This window comes from Megalobrama amblycephala, linkage group LG4 (assembly GCF_018812025.1).
Source record: "Megalobrama amblycephala isolate DHTTF-2021 linkage group LG4, ASM1881202v1, whole genome shotgun sequence".
Taxonomy (NCBI): domain Eukaryota; kingdom Metazoa; phylum Chordata; class Actinopteri; order Cypriniformes; family Xenocyprididae; genus Megalobrama; species Megalobrama amblycephala.
In genome coordinates, this window is record NC_063047.1 from 55717595 (window position 1) to 55733523 (window position 15929).

The window sequence follows — 15929 nt, forward strand, 5'->3', positions numbered from 1 at the left end:
ACAGTTTTTGTAAAAATAGGCTAACGATTGCGTCATAACCACTCGACTCTCTGTCGCACAGTAGAGAAATTACCGTACAGACAGGAGGAGAAGCTCGCAGGCAATAGTATGCATTAACTTAATATGGCGTACTGGCGTTACATTTTAAAATACTATACAAAATAATTAATCAGAATACTTACTCCTGCTCACTCACGCCAAAGAACTCCCCGCTCAAGCTCGCCGTCTCTGCAAGATTAACGATGGCAGTTTGCACGCACAGCTACTAGAAGATTTACATCTGTCAGACAGGTTGCTGACGTCATCAAGCTTAGTTTGAGTCTGCGCGTCAGAAACGGAAGTGCTAAAAATAGCTAAAAATGGGCTTCACTTGTCTCAATTGAGTTCCAATGGGGTCGCTGTGTCCATTTCTTTTACTGTCTATGGGAGATAAGGGTCTGTATCTCGGAGAAGCGTAACGGCTAACTTGATCACGTGTGGCACCTCTCAGCCTATCGTGTAATGGCAGTGACGTCAGTCGCAACATTCCCTAGTCTGCCTTCTCTTAAAAAAATAAATTATCAAGCTAAAATCTACATATAGTTCTCAACGAAAGTACCATTTAGTGTAAAACATTCTGAAGATTGGCAAACAGGCTGTCAATTAATTAAATGAATAGCTATTTCTCCACAAAAGCTGTTTAATCAGCATAGTGAAGCCTCTCATCCATTGACTTCCATTCAAAAACAGCCTCTGGTCTCGTTCCCTGCGTACCGCGGGGGGCGGAGCGTTAGCTTTAGCCGTTACGCTTTTTTGGCTAATGCCGAGTTCAGACTGCACGATTTTCAAAGTAGTCGGGTCACTGTTCTTTTCACACTGCATGACTATCTTGGCCAGCATTCAGTCGCTGCTGTGTTCAAACTGCACGATGGATCGGCGACAGAAGGTTTCACACTGCATGACTTTACAATTAGGAAGAATCGCCGACAACACTGGGTGTGTCTCAATCAGTTCCCTAGCTCCCGAGCTCGTGAATCAGTATATCGTGTATACGAATTCGGGCACTGATAAGGACAGTAAAAGACGCTGGTTCACTACACATTGGGACACTTATGACTCTATTTCCGGCGACGTGACAACGTCCTCATTGTACAACATCACTACTGGTATTTATGATCAACAACAGAGCTGATATTTTTTGACATTACTTGTACACTGTAAAAAATTACTCTTGAGGGTGTTAAATACAACCCATGAAAATCAGTTATAGTTTACTTAAGTATATGAGTTAGCAAATAAAATAAAAAATAATGGGTACATTCTACCTCCACTATCTATTTCTTATTAGTATTAACTGCAAGACTAAAAAATTAAGTAAAATTTACCCCTAAATATTAGCTTTGGCACCGCAAAGTGCGCATGCGTCAACATCCAGGCGGGAATCTTCCATGTCATTGGCGGTGGCGGAACATTGATTGGTGAACCTACAGGTAAGTTTTTATTTAACTTGTTGATATCATCATGAATGCAAATGTTAAGTTGTTTAACGTTAAAATCTACCAGAAGAATAGTCATTTCTCTGTCTCTGTTGTCGCACCACAGTCTGGTGACAGATTGACATGTTATAATTTGTTGTCAGTCAAGTTAACATTGGAAGCGGAATACATTGTCCAGTAACGTTACTTGCCCCTGCGAATGCGAGTAAACATCTACGTTAATGATTTAAATATAGCTTCCATTATTGTAATGTACATGGCTGAAATTCGTGCACAGCGAAGCTGTTACACGTGAGTTGAACTTGAGCAAGTGACGAAAGAGAAATGGACGGTTGATGTAGTTAGCCTACTATACAGACGACAAGGCGTTCGGAGCAGAAAAATAACAGTAAAGCTGTCGATGTGGTATGATAGATAACTACTATTAAAGTTTTCTTGCATTTATCTGTTGATATTGAGTTAGAAGAGATCAGTTTATAAAAGCCATATTACTATTATCATTTACGGTTAGCATTAATATGCAGCGATTAGCATGTGCTCTGCTAACAACAAAAAGCAAAGGATTGAAAATATGTATTTTTTTTATGCTCCTTATGTGATCTGTAACATAACAGTTGTAATGTTTTTATAATTGATTTATATAAATCAATTGTTTGAGTTAACTTGGATTTTCAAATACATTGCACAAATAACTTCTAGTTGGTGGAATTATTTAGCAAAATATGGAAAATATAAATGGATATGAATATAAATGATGTACAATTCATTTTACAGGAGTGTGATAATCTAATAATTTCAATATCCTGTTTCTGACATATTTTTTTTTTTCTGCCGCAATGAATCTAGAAGAAGAATTAAAGACTTCATAGCAGTTATCAAGACAAGTTAACTTCAGGTGGCCTGGATTGTTCAGTAAGGCTCAGGTAAGGATGTTTGTTAGTTTAATTTTTTTTTTTTTTTTTTTTTGTCAAGAACTGTTGTTCGTCTCATTTGTTTAATTAAAATTGGTTTCAAACCTTATAATCTATGACTCAAATTGAGAAAATTATTGTATTTTTGTGTTTCCTTGTACTGATTTACTAGATCAAAGAGGAATTCCGACGTATAACAACAGGCTCCTTGGAGACATTTATGATGAATCTTGATGGGTGCACACCACGTCTTTCTGCAGTTGTTGCATGCCAAAGGAGGAGCATTTGGTACCAAGATGCATCCTCTCCTGAGCACTGTAAATGAGGTATCTTTCTGTTTTTATCTCATTTCACAAAAAATAAAAATTAAAACTCTCAACACACTGAACTTAAAAAATATGTAAATAGACAAAAGCAAAACAAGCAAATTAAATAAATACTTTTGAAAATGCTCATTTTTTTTATTTTCGAATCCATTCAGCTGAACTTCGGGTCAGGCGGTACCACTTTTATCTTAACATAGTTCATAGAATCTGATTAGATCGTTAGCATCTCATTCAAAAAAAGACCAAAGAGTTTCGATATTTTTCCTATTTAAAACTTGACTCTTCTGTAGTTACATCATGTATTAAGTCTGAAAAAAAATTAAAAGTTGTGATTTTCAGGTCAAAGATCATGTAAACTTGCTTAACATAGAACTAAAAGTCACATGATTAGCTCAGATCATTAAAAAACAATCACAGTGAAAATACTTGACATTGATTTTTACTCACAGATTTAGATGCACAAATTTAATGTAGACTTTTAATCTCATATACACATTGATCAACAAACCTAGAGAAGTTCAAACTTAATTGCTTGACACAAGAACAAACCTCATTGGTTTTTTACAGAGGCTCAAACATTCTGTGAGACAAGAAAATTAACTTCATTAGGTGTAACGTGTCAAGCAAGCATGCTTCAAGGGATAGTTCACCCAAAAATGAAAATTTGATGTTTATCTGCTTACCCCCAGCACATCCAAGATGTAGGTGACTTTGTTTCTTCAGTAGAACACAAATGATGATTTTTAACTCCAACCGCTGCCGTCTGTCAGTCATATAATGCGAGTGAATGGGAACAACAACAATGAGAGTCAAATAAACGCGCACAGACAAATCCAAATTAAACTCTGCGGCTCGTGATGACACATTGATGTCCTAAGACACGAAATGATCAGTTTGTGCGAGAAACCGAACAGTATTTATATAATTTTTTACCTCGAATACACCACTATGTCCAACTGCGTTCAGCACTTGGTTAGTGAGGTCTGAATGCGCTCTGACAACGGCAGTGATGTCTTGCGCATATACTTCAAAGAGTGCTAGACATTACTGCCGTTGTCAGAGCGCGATCAGACATCACTAACCGAATGCTGAACACAGTTGGACATAGTGGTATTTTAGGGGTAAAAATTATATAAATATAAATTAATTTGGATTTGTCTGTGCATGTTTTTTTGACTTTTATTGTTGGTGTTCCCATTCACTCCCATTATTTGACTGACAGACTGCAACGGTTGGAGTTAAAAATCCATCAATTGTGTTCTACTGAAGAAACAAAGTCACCTACATCTTGGATGCCCCGGGGGTAAACAGATAAACATAATTTTTGGGTGAACTATCCCTTTCAGCTTCCGTTTGTCTAAATTGGATGCTGCAAACATTGTTTATTTAATTAATTAAACATTGTTAAATTAATAATTGTTTCATTATGGGATACTCAGGTGAAGAATTTGGGTTTTGATTTTTATTTGTTACCCATTTATATTGAAGTGCTGATTAATACAGAAATCCTGCTTGTGATCAAACAATTGGCATCAACCAAGAAAACAACTGTAATCAAACAGCATGCTAATTTGCTTGAACTAACATAAAAACATATTTTTTGTTTGTTTGTTTTTTTCAACAGGAGGATGAACTTGAAGGCCACACAAATGAAATAATGAAGTTGGTGGTTATTCACAATCCCGCAGTTGAGGACCCACCAGATGTGGAATGAGCTGTCTGTACTTTTTTGCACTTAAAGGGTTAGTTCACCCAAAAATGAAAATAATGTCATTTATTACTTACCCTCATGCAGTTCCACACCCGTAAGACCTTCGTTAATCTTCAGAACACTAATTAAGGTATTTTAGTTGAAATCCGAATGGCACCGTGAGGCCTACATAGGGAGCAATGACATTTCCTCTCTCAAGATCCATTAATATACTAAAAACACATCTAAATCAGTTCATGTGAGTACAGTGGTTCAATATTAATATTATAAAGCCACAAGAATATTTTTGGTGTGCCGAAAAAACAAAATAACGACTTATATAGTGATGGCCGATTTCAAAACACCTGATTCACAATGCTCCAATGCTTTCTGAATCAGTGTGTCGAATCTGCAGTTCAGAGCGCCAAAGTCACGTGATTTCAGCCGTTTGCCGGGTTTGACTCGCGATCCTATTCATGATTCGATACACTGATTCATAATGATCCGATGCTTCCTGAAGCAGTGTTTTGAAATCGGCCATCACTCTATAAGTCGTTATTTTGTTTTTTTGCCGCACCAAAGATATTCTCGTCATTTTATAATATTAATATTGAACCACTGTACTCACATGAACTGATTTAAATATGTTTTTAGTACATTAATGGATCTTGAGAGAGGAAATGTCATTGCTGGCTATGAAGGCCTCACGGAGCCATCGGATTTCAACTAAAATATCTTAATTTGTGTTCCAAAGATCAACGAAGGTCTTACGAGTGTAAAATGGCATGAGGGTAAGTAATAAATAACAGAATTTTCATTTTTGGGTGAACTAACCCTTTAATTAGTTTTAAATGAAGTTTAAATGTTTGTATCAATATAGAATGCTAGACTTTTGAGGTAAATGAGATCAGTTTCTCCTCTAATTTTAGTCTCCTTTTATTTTCCAGAGTTGCAAATATTGTAGCCACACATTAAATCTAAACACATATTGTTTGAAATGATAACATGAAGAAACAGTATTTGAGTCTTGCTTCTAATGTATGTTTTGACATCTATTTTTTGAATGGAATATGTTCAAAATGATTTATGCTACATTATGATGTTGTATATCACTTGAAATTTATTGTAAGGGATATTTTGTACTTTAATTAGTTTTAAATGTTTAAAATACAAAATGTTATTTGATCAATAAAAAAAGCAATTGATGCAATCTCCTGCGTCTGACCATTTTTATATAAATTCAACCTTCCCTGAATAAGTAATGTTTAATTTTTCCTTTTGGCTAATCATTATTAATAATAATTTAGTAGATGAACTGTTGCTTGCTTACAATAGGGTTAATATTACTCAATTTTTATAAGTAATTAGTTATGTGATGTAATGAGAAATATTAGGTAGACCTTACCTATTTTTTTTTAGTTTACCATGGCTGTTAAATTTAGGTATACTTTACTCAAATATATAAGATAGAATCTACCCAAACAAAGTGAGTGCAAATTGTTACCTCAATTTTATTGAGTAGATTCTATAGGTTGTTTTTTACAGTGTAATGTTATTTAAAGTACATTGTGATTAATTATTTGCTTGTTACATATACGTGCAACATTTCAGCCGTGAATAAATTATAAACGTAAGCTAGATTATGTTCATTACCTGTCTAGCGATGTAAGTTTATGCTGAAATATAATAAAATAACGGTTTGTATTTTAAAAAACATCTATCGCGCATCGTTATGTGTAGTGAGTTGGCTCACGTGATTCAAGTTTCGCGCTTCAGAACTTCCGTTAAGGGAGCATAGTGAGCATCGATGCTCCCTGGTTTTCACGGTGCATTGTGGGACTTTTCAGGGAGCGAACGTTTCAGTGCCCTGAAAGGATTCTGCGATTGAGACAGCCCTTAAAATGGCCGACTCCCTGGTCAGTGCCCTGACTACTGAACTAGGGAGCTGATTGAGACACAGGGACTGTCTGGCACGCAAACTACGTTTCACAACCAAACACACGCGAGACATGACAAGGAAACGCGATATCACGCGTTCAAGACCGGAGTTCTCACGTGAGACTGGCCCTAGCGTCTCAATCGGTCTCAATCAGCTCCCTATAGGTCGTGAATCAGTATATAATGAAAGTGAATGTGGCTGATACCCTGATCAGTGCCCTGACTACTTAACTAGGGAGCTGATTGAGACACACGGTGGGATTATTATTAAAAATAGTAGCCCGCAAGAAGCTTGAAATACGAATTGCCTGTGCGCTGATTTGCAAACAACAATTAATTAGCCTATTATTATTATTTTTATTATTATTATTATTATTATTAGTAGTAGTAGTAGTAGTAGTAGTAGTAGTATAGGGTAGGCCTATTTAATATTAAATTGATATTACAATTCATTTGGCCCGCAATATTTTATAGCGCATCACCGCATAACTGACGCACTGCGAGGATAATATAAGATTTGATTAGCTTATAATTACTCCTCACTGAAAATTATTTAAAGACATTTATACAATGAATTAAAGGCATATAATTAAAATTATTAACAGTGTGTTCGAAGACTGCAATAATCAGTCAATGAAAAGCAGCTTCACTTCAAAAACAACCTGTTTAATACGAAATACTTCTCTTCTCATTTTTTCACCCACTACATAGGCTACGGTTTATGGGCCACAAGAGAAATATTAAGAAAATAAATTAAGATATATAGCCTACCGTTATCAGGGTGAAGTAGGATTTATCTCTCATTGTCTCTGAGAGAATATGCACCAAAAGCTCGTCGGTTTTACTTTTTTTTTTTTTTTTTTTTTTTTTTTTTTAAAGGCTGGTGAATAATTGACAGGGGATTGAGACGTCTTCATCGGCATAACTCTCGCGCAAAGTTTGCACATTGCTTGTGTGATATAAAGTAGACATTGACTCGCCATCCTGGTTTAAAATGGAAAAAATTCCTATATTGCGACGTGACATTTTTCTTTATCACCAATTGCCAAATGATGGACAACAGTTCACATTTCCGCATTTAATAAAATTAAGTAAATATTAAATAGCCTACATGAGTAAATAGAAAGTGAAAAGCGAAACATGTAAATTAATACAAGAGGCACCTTTTATGTACACCCAGGTGGCTTGAAAGACGTGGGTTTATCCATCCTGCAACACGAACTGGAGGTAAGCAACAGTTTGCTAAATTGCACCTAGTTTGATAGCTATAGAACTTAAAGATCTCCCTCTTTTCGTTTTCTTTCTTGCTGCATTGAAGATTGGTTTAATTTCTTTTTCGCGCAGGCGCAGTGAGGGGAAAAACACAAGCTGTGTCCCAATTCAGGGGCCGCGCACTTCGAAGTGCATGAAAGCCATCCCAAAAGTAGTGTAATCACAGCACAAGTGTAAAAGTATCCCAATCCCAGACATGGCAACAATGAGCTGAGCGTCGTTACATGACTAGCGGCTGTGTGACAGACAGACCCTGTGTCTCAATCAGCTCCCTAGGTCGTGAATCAGTATATAATGAAAGTGAATGTGGCTGATACCCTGATCAGTGCCCTGACTACTGAACTAGGGAGCTGAATGAGACTCACGGAGAGACAGTTGATGTTATGTGTCATTTTAAAGTTTTATGACTTTCTATTGGGTTTTGACATGCTTCACTGCTGGCGACGACAGGACACCAGACCAAAAGTGGTTAAACTAGTTTTATATCGTTAGCAACTAGTTAACCTTGTTTGTTTTTTCATGTTAAATTATGTTAAATTTATGTTAACTGTGAAAATATACACATTCATATTTATACATTTACTCTGTATTTAAGTCTGAATTTAAAGTACAGTACTTTAGGATTTTATTCAACTGCACTCAGTTGTTGTTTATGATGTTCAACCTAAATTCTGTTGTAAACCGTTGTAAAGGTACTTTATGTAATGTATAGAACGATGTATTTTAATGTAAAACTAATTTACATGATGAAAAAATTATTGTATATGTATAATGTTTCATGTAAAATTATAAGTTGCATAAAAGAAAAACAATGAACAGAACAATTATTTTATTTACAGGTCTACGTGAACATGCATAAAAATAAATAAATTATCGAACAGAAATTATAGTAACAGAAATTACTCTGGCTCATTTACAAATAAATTACTTTACAAATATAATGTATACAACTTATGCATTTAATTTTTAACTTGCATCACAAAAATAAGCTGTACAGAAATTAGGCTGTTTCATTGACAAAGTGACATTTAATTAATATTGATAGACATTTTAATGTGCCCATTTTATGCACTATTCTGTTCTTGAGAAAAGTGGGGGGAAAGCAGCCTTTGAAGTGCGATTCACCGCGGCGCGAGGAGGGATGACGTAATTCTAAAGCGACTTCAAGTGCACCTTCTCCGTTTCCCAGTGGAATGAAGCTCCCATCTCAATACACTTCGCGGTCTACACTATCCCACAATTCATTGCGCGCCAGTGACGACTGGAGTTCTGTGTGAATTCACATAAATGTAAGCAATGCCCCGTGTTCACCAATATCTAAATCAAACTGTAATATCTGTTTTTCATAAATACAGTATTTGTCTCCGAGATGGAGTGCAGTTGAATAAAATCCTAAAGTACTGTACTTTAAATTCAGACTTAAATACAAAGTAAATGTATAAATATGAATGTATATATTTTCACAGTTAACATAAATTTAACATAATTTAACATAAAAAAAACAAACAAGGTTAACTGTTGCTAACGATATAAAACTAACATTACATAGTTTAACCATACATATTTTGGTCCAGTGTCCCGTCGTCGCCGGCAGAGAAGTATGTCAAAACCCAATAGAAAGTCATAAACTTTAAAATGCACACATAACGTCAACTGCCTCAGTCTGTCACACAGCCGCTAGTCATGTAACGATGCTCAGCTCATTGTTGCCATGTCTGGGATTGAGGTACTTTTACACTTGTGCTGTGATTACACTACTTTTGGGATGGTTTTGTTGCGCATACCTGGCAACCCTCCACTCCAAAACCCCACCCCTTTCATGCACTTCGAAGTGCGCGGCCCCTGAATTGGGACACAGCTACAGAGTTTAGGCAAGTCGGTTCGTAGCTCTGCTTCAACTGTGCGATATCCTCATGAGGGGCAACCAAATTTCTGACATGCCAGAAATTCATCCGACCATGCGATTGCCAGTCGGGAGAGGTTTATCGTCACGCGTTTCCCCGTGTACACTGCACGACAAAGCTGAAAATCGGCCCGACTCGAGAAAAAAAAAAAAAAAAAAAAACGAGTCAGAATTCGGCTCAAAATCGGACGAAAATCACACAGTGTATGTCTGCCTTTAAAGGTCGCAGGCTTGCCTTCCAGTGGCTTTGGTAAAAGTGAGTGGGTCCAATAGAGTGCCCCAGGGATGACGCGTTTTTGTAGGCCAACCCTGGAAGTTAGTGGCGGGTTCCCTCGGTTGAAAGCCTATGCATTTTTCCCATAGACTTTTGGAAAATCGCAGAAAATAAGCTCTGTGTTTAGCAAAGGGTTATGACACTTACACGTTTTGTCTATCAAGATAATCTTTACAAGTTAACACAACATTTATAGATTTTGAAGCCTAAATAAAGTCATCAGATATAAAAGGCTAACGTAGGCTATAAACGGACTACAACACACCATGGTCGCGGATCAATGTCGTCACCACCAAGCGTCCTCAAACTGTATTTAAAAAACAACTTTATTTAAAAACATGCTCGCTATTATGATCTGTGCTGTTATGAATATTTATCCACTTTTTCATGAGAAATGCTGTCCAAATGTCCCGTTTTTAATGATGACGTCTAAAGTCCCCGCCAAAGGAAGTAGTCCCTTTTAGCAATTTGTTAGCAACCGCCGATTTTAAGACACAGTAAAAGTAAAAAAAAAAAAAAAAAAAAAAAAAAAAAAAATCACAAGTGGGTTATAACTGGTGTGTTTTATGTCATAGATTAAAACGTGAAAGTATTTAGAGGCTTTGTTAACCACAGACCTTATTTCAGGCGATTTAGCAAAAACCCATTCAAAAAACCCGTAGACTTGACGGCGTTGGAACCGGAAGTCCTAAAATGCTAACTCGCTTCCGGGTTTTGCATACAAAAATGCGTCATCCCTGAGGCACTCTATATCATTGGTCTTAAAAAGTGGGTGGGTCTTGTCCCACCCACATACAATGGTTCCGACGCCCATGGGATAACATGATTAGTTATACTTACCTGCTGTAATAACATTCAATAGGAACCACTGCCTGCTCAAGGCGAACCACTCCGTCTGGAGAGGGTTGCGGAGTGAAGATAAGGAGGTTGGTGTATATAAGAGAGTCATCTGTAATCTGAACAAAATAAAAGCTTGCATTTAATTGGTTGTCAAGAACTAACTTTGACTTTTTAAAAAAAAAAAAAAAAAAGCTTTGGTCTGATATGAAATGAAATGCTGCGTACAAGCTGCTTTGCTATCATCATAATGCAACAGTCATTGTTAGACGTAGAAAACTATATGGCAAAACAAGGCAAGAAAAGACATCTATTACAATTAAATATGCAATAAACATATGAAAGAAGGCCAATAACAATTAAGTATGCAAATACCACGATATCATTGGCCTTGTCCCAAATGGCACACTTGGGTCAGAAACATCAGCTTAGGGAAAGTGTGTAATGAGGTCACACTGTAGCAACAAAAGTGCACATCTTAAACCTACATGACACTCATTCACAATAAGAGTTTACATGTTTAACTACATTTATTTATTTTTTGAAGTAGGAGGTATGTGCAATTTATGTAGAACATAGAAATGTGAAAAACATTAAATTTACTTGGATTTAAAACCACCAGTCTAAAGACCCATAGGAAATCCCCATGTCTTGAAAATCTGGGACTTCAGTATGTATATAGAGTGCCGATGCATTTTATGCCATAGAATAAAACTTGAAAATATTTTGAGCTTGTGTTAACCACAGACCTTATTTCAGGCATTTAATAGCTCAAGATACTTTCACATTTTATTCTACAATATAAAATACATTAGTATTACTCCACTCAGGAGTTTTTAAGCCGTTACGTGTCTCGAAAAATGCGGTCACTAATAAGTGGCTAAATGGAACTGAGGTTATCGGGACATTAAACGTCATCACGCCGAACAGGAAAACTCAGTCCGCTTTTACAGCCTCGTTATGCGTATAATTGTGCTCTTATAAACTATTCTAACTCAAACTTTCTGGCAAAATGTTTTGAGATAAAAACTGAAAGAGTTGTCGGAAGCTTAGTGGTGGAGACACCAACATTCCACAATTCGTTTTTTCCGTTAATTTAGTGCATCATCTGGGTACTACTTTTTGGAATTTTCTGTGTGAACGCACTACTCACACTATTTGTACTTAAAAACATCATAGAATGAGTAGGCCTACGAATTGGGACGCAACTAAACTGAAAATACGGGACAATGATGACGACACAAAACAGAGCGTATGCGCCAAAGCTGTTGTGGTTCTGCTTGCTTACCCGAAACACTCCAGCAGATTTGAAGAAAATGACCATCATTTGGCAGATAAATAAATGACGGACAGTAGGGTACATATGCATTACCAAAATATTATCATGTAATCTTTATGGTAGTCCTCAAACAAAGGAATTTATAATAATACTTTAGGCTATAGTGTTAATTAACTATAGAGTCCATGAATGGCTTGGGTATGCCGAGTTTTCTCAGCTTATATTGACCGCACGCCGGTTGTAATTTACTACTTGCTAATTTTCGAGAAAAACATGATTTGCCTTTAAGCGAGTAAGATGTGCTTTCTGACGCATTCAGTTGGTTTATTGAAAATGGTGTTCAGGTGAACATACTAGGCCTATGATTAATCTGTTTTTTTAGTTCTCGAGAACAATTTGATAGAAAGAAGTGTTATCTCGAGAAAGTTAGATTTTAAGTAGCCTAGACACCTAGAAAATGTTTAAGATATTTATTATTTAGAATTAATAAAAAAAAATTAAATATGTTCTGATGTATGTACACAACGGATGCTTTCCAGATGAGCCACTCTGTAAGATTATGACCCAAAATGAATATCTACAAAAATGCTTGAATTGCTCATACCCAGTGTTGAGTGCCACAGTCAGTGAGCTCAGCTGCTATGATGTACTCGTTATTGGAGAACGCGGTCACTTTACACGAAGGAATGAACTGACTGTCGGCACCAAGCCGCAGCTCTGAAGCATCCACAGGTAAACCAACGTCAAAGAGGTCAACCTTAATCGCGATCTCAATGTAATTCTCATGGCAAATCACAGCTACAGTTTTGACACGTGTGATTTGTCTGCCCGGCGAATCTTTCACTTGATTCGAGAGTTTCTTGATTGGGAAAGGTTCCTTCATTTGCGAACGACCGGATGGATAGGGTATCGGAGGGTCAGAGCTCAGTTGAAAGGCCCTCACATCACTAAACTCTGTAGTCAAAATCAGGATTAAGAGATGAAAGACTAAACTTTCTGTCATCGTTCTCAATTAAAGAACCAAATCTGCAAAGCTGTACCCCGCATCACCTTGCAAGCATCCGGCCTACTTCCGCTTCTTTAAATTAACAATTAACCAATTTTTGTATGAGTTTCATAAAAATCACGGGTTAATTGGGCATTGCACTGCTGAAAGTCGGGCAATTATTAAAGTGACGAGAGCTCAACCCCTCCCACAACAGTCTAGAAGTCACTAATGTCAGCTGAGCTGAATATTCTTTAAATTTTCATTATGTTTTACATCCTTCTTTTCACTTCGTCTCTCTCTTTCAATTATGTTGTTGGTGTGTATCTTTTGTTGATTTGTTACCTCTCTTGTTCTGTTTATACTTGTGATTTTGATAAGTAATCATTTAGAAACACAACTATAATGATCTTGTTTTAGAAATATCTTTTCACATTCTTCACTTTATTTTTGCAGGAAAAAATATTTCAACGAGTGAATAATATTACCAACAATTTATTATAAAATCGAATATTTTTACACTTAAAGGCTGGTTCACACTGTGCGATTTTGGCCACGATTTGGTCGTCTGAGACAAATTTTGCAAATCCTAAAAGATTCCTATAATCCTAGCCTAAAATCTGTTGTCTTTGATCGCTAGTTTGACATGTTCACAGACAGTCGATTAATGACCGCTGCGATCAAAGTTTACCTCCGACGAAATTCTGGCAGTGTCAGAAGATTTGGCGCACAATCCTCCAGTGTGACTTCTACGACGAACGTCAAATTGTCTTCATTTTTCAAGACAAGCCGTGATCAAAATTAATGATAGAGATGTCCTTGTTAGCCACCATTTCAGTCCCGTGTGTAACGCAGTTCACTGTCATCGAATGTGTATGTTTTGATGATGTAAAACTCCGGACAAGTTTTCATGCGTTCATCCCACAGTGTGACATGAGGATCATGTTCGTACAGTCTGACGAGTAACCATCGTAAAGGACTATTATAAATCGCACAGTGTGAACCAGCCTTAAGGAAGATGGCTTTTGATTATTGTAGGCATGAGTAGTTGCAAAACCCGTTTGTTGATAGCAGTAATCTTCGGCAGACTGGCTAGCGGATGAACGAAGCAATCGATATCATGAAAGATGCATAAGAATTAAACCTATACATGTTGGTTTTTTGCATGAAATATTAACTGTAGTTGTTAGTAAATCGTTTGAAAGCTTCTTTATAAATGCTATTAAATGACATGACGCTAATGTGTGCTTTTTTTGTAAATGTGTTTATATGGGATTACGTTTCGATCTTTCGTTCGCACTCTCAGGACCTTCCAGCAAATTCAAAATGGCGGATTTTCGGAAAAATGGTTCGGAGCTAAACAGGATATACCAAGTATAAATATAAAAACAAATTCAGTGGATAAATAAACAAGTAGCTGCACAGCCACAAAGTGAGCAGTTATTAATAAAGGATTTGCTTTTTTATAAATAGTTTTAATCGTTTTAACATTGCGGCATCATCTTTTTAAAGGTAAGAACGACATGCAGTTCAGTTCTGCTTTTTGTGCAATTTTATTGCAGGAAAACGTCTATAGTTATCCCCAGTTTTATATAAATAATGGGCTTAATGAGTCTTAAGACACTTGAATATGTGCTTAAACTACTTTTTTGCAGCGTAGTATATCAGTATTTGAGTACTTGATCCCCCATTAAGTTTTTTTATAAATGTGCTTGAAAACTCAATGTGCTTGAAAACTCAACTCAGATGAATAGACTTTTCTGATCGTTAGGGAATATTTTCTGGAGCCAAATTAAATTTGACAGACCTTTTATAAGATTTTAAACATTGGAAGAAGTGTTGATGCTGCTTGATGCATTACGGAGAAGGAGTGTTCTGGATTCCTGTAAAACCAGTAACTAAATTAACAAACCAATAACTAGATGTTTTAGACGCGTGGTTCTCGGTAGGTCTCTTTTGATTCCCAATAGGATACAATGCTCCGGAGAAACTCCTCAACATTCTAGAAATAAACTTTTTTTTAAAATGTTTTTATTTATTTATTTATTTATTTTTATTATGTATGCATAATTTCCTATCATTAAATTGGATCATTTGTAATATATTTGCTTTATATCTGCCAGTTACACGCCACTGTGGAAATCTGTTTAGGCATCATACATTAAAATTCCATATCAATAGACTACAACTAAGGATAACTTACTTGCAACTTGAGTCCAGTGTCTATATATAACATTTGTGAACAAATGTACAAATCATCTTGCCATTAACCTGTGGCCAAGTCATACACAATGAAAACATAGCACTCATTATATCAACTGTTGTAAATATGTGAATTCACATTTTAATGGAAATATATATATAAAATATATAGATTTTTTTCTTTAGAAATGAACTTTTTTATTTAAAAAATATTTGGACTAGGGGTTTTAAGCTGTGATAATAGATAATGTAATAATAAAAAAAGACGCAACTATATATAACTCCATGTCAACTATACATTCATAAACATGAATTTGCTGGAAACGATGGCATTAATGCTAAGGCTATGAGAAGTTATTTTTGAAATTTAAACAAAACTTCAGCAGACCATTCTTAAAGTTATCTAATTCTCTTGCCAGTGGAAATGGATTGAAAGAGTGTAATTTACTGATGTCAGTTACTTGAAATTTGAATATATCTGATTAATAAATGTAGTTGTTTTCCTGCTATAAAGTGAGACATGGCAGAGGAACGCAGACAGAAGCTGTGTTCAGTGATCCTCCCTACTGAATCCATGAAGGCGATGGCGGAGTCAGTGGGTGTGGGCTCACTGCAGGAAGACAGTTGTCTGGCCCTCAGCGAAGAGGTTAGCTACAGGATTAAAGAGATTGCACAGGTATTTACAATTGTAATCAACATTTTTTTTAATGTTACAGTGTAAGCTTAATATACAAAGAAAGTTTCATTTTCATTAAGGTTTTAAGAACAAATTTTGTGCACATTACATGGACATGAATATTTAAAATGTATATTACATGTTTGTATCCCCCCCCCCCC

At 36.1% G+C, this 15929-nt stretch overlaps 2 protein-coding genes and 1 long non-coding RNA gene across 11 annotated transcripts in view; 2 read left to right on the forward strand and 1 right to left on the reverse strand.

Annotated features, from left to right (window-relative positions):
• LOC125267993 (zona pellucida sperm-binding protein 3-like) overlaps nt 1-14079 on the reverse strand; it is a 51593-nt gene extending 37514 nt beyond the window's left edge. For 4 of the 6 annotated variants that reach the window (XR_007184770.1, XR_007184772.1, XM_048190129.1 and 1 more), the window contains exons 1-2: nt 12510-14079; nt 10630-10745 (exon numbers count right to left, since the gene is read on the reverse strand). Coding sequence is in view for 2 of the 6 variants with exons in the window: in XM_048190129.1 (XP_048046086.1) it covers nt 10630-10745; nt 12510-12908 (515 nt within the window). In the remaining 4 variants the exon portion in view is untranslated. The remainder of the gene's footprint in view (nt 1-10629; nt 10746-12509) is intronic. The other 2 variants (XR_007184771.1, XR_007184769.1) reach the window with 2 other exon arrangements.
• Nucleotides 1199-4541, forward strand: LOC125268008. Its single transcript, XR_007184782.1, has 4 exons — nt 1199-1469; nt 2322-2398; nt 2559-2712; nt 4337-4541. It is a non-coding gene; the product is annotated as an uncharacterized LOC125268008 (long non-coding RNA).
• The window catches only part of taf6 (TAF6 RNA polymerase II, TATA box binding protein (TBP)-associated factor), a 66494-nt gene continuing 63094 nt past the window's right edge, over nt 12530-15929 (forward strand). Inside the window, exons 1-2 of one of the 4 annotated variants that reach the window (XM_048190117.1) lie at nt 12530-12637; nt 15607-15768. In XM_048190117.1, coding sequence (XP_048046074.1) covers nt 15613-15768 — 156 coding nt within the window. In that variant the 5' untranslated portion in view covers nt 12530-12637; nt 15607-15612. Of the gene's footprint in view, nt 12638-13108; nt 13210-14211; nt 14403-15606; nt 15769-15929 lie in introns of those variants that run through there. The other 3 variants (XM_048190119.1, XM_048190120.1, XM_048190116.1) reach the window with 3 other exon arrangements.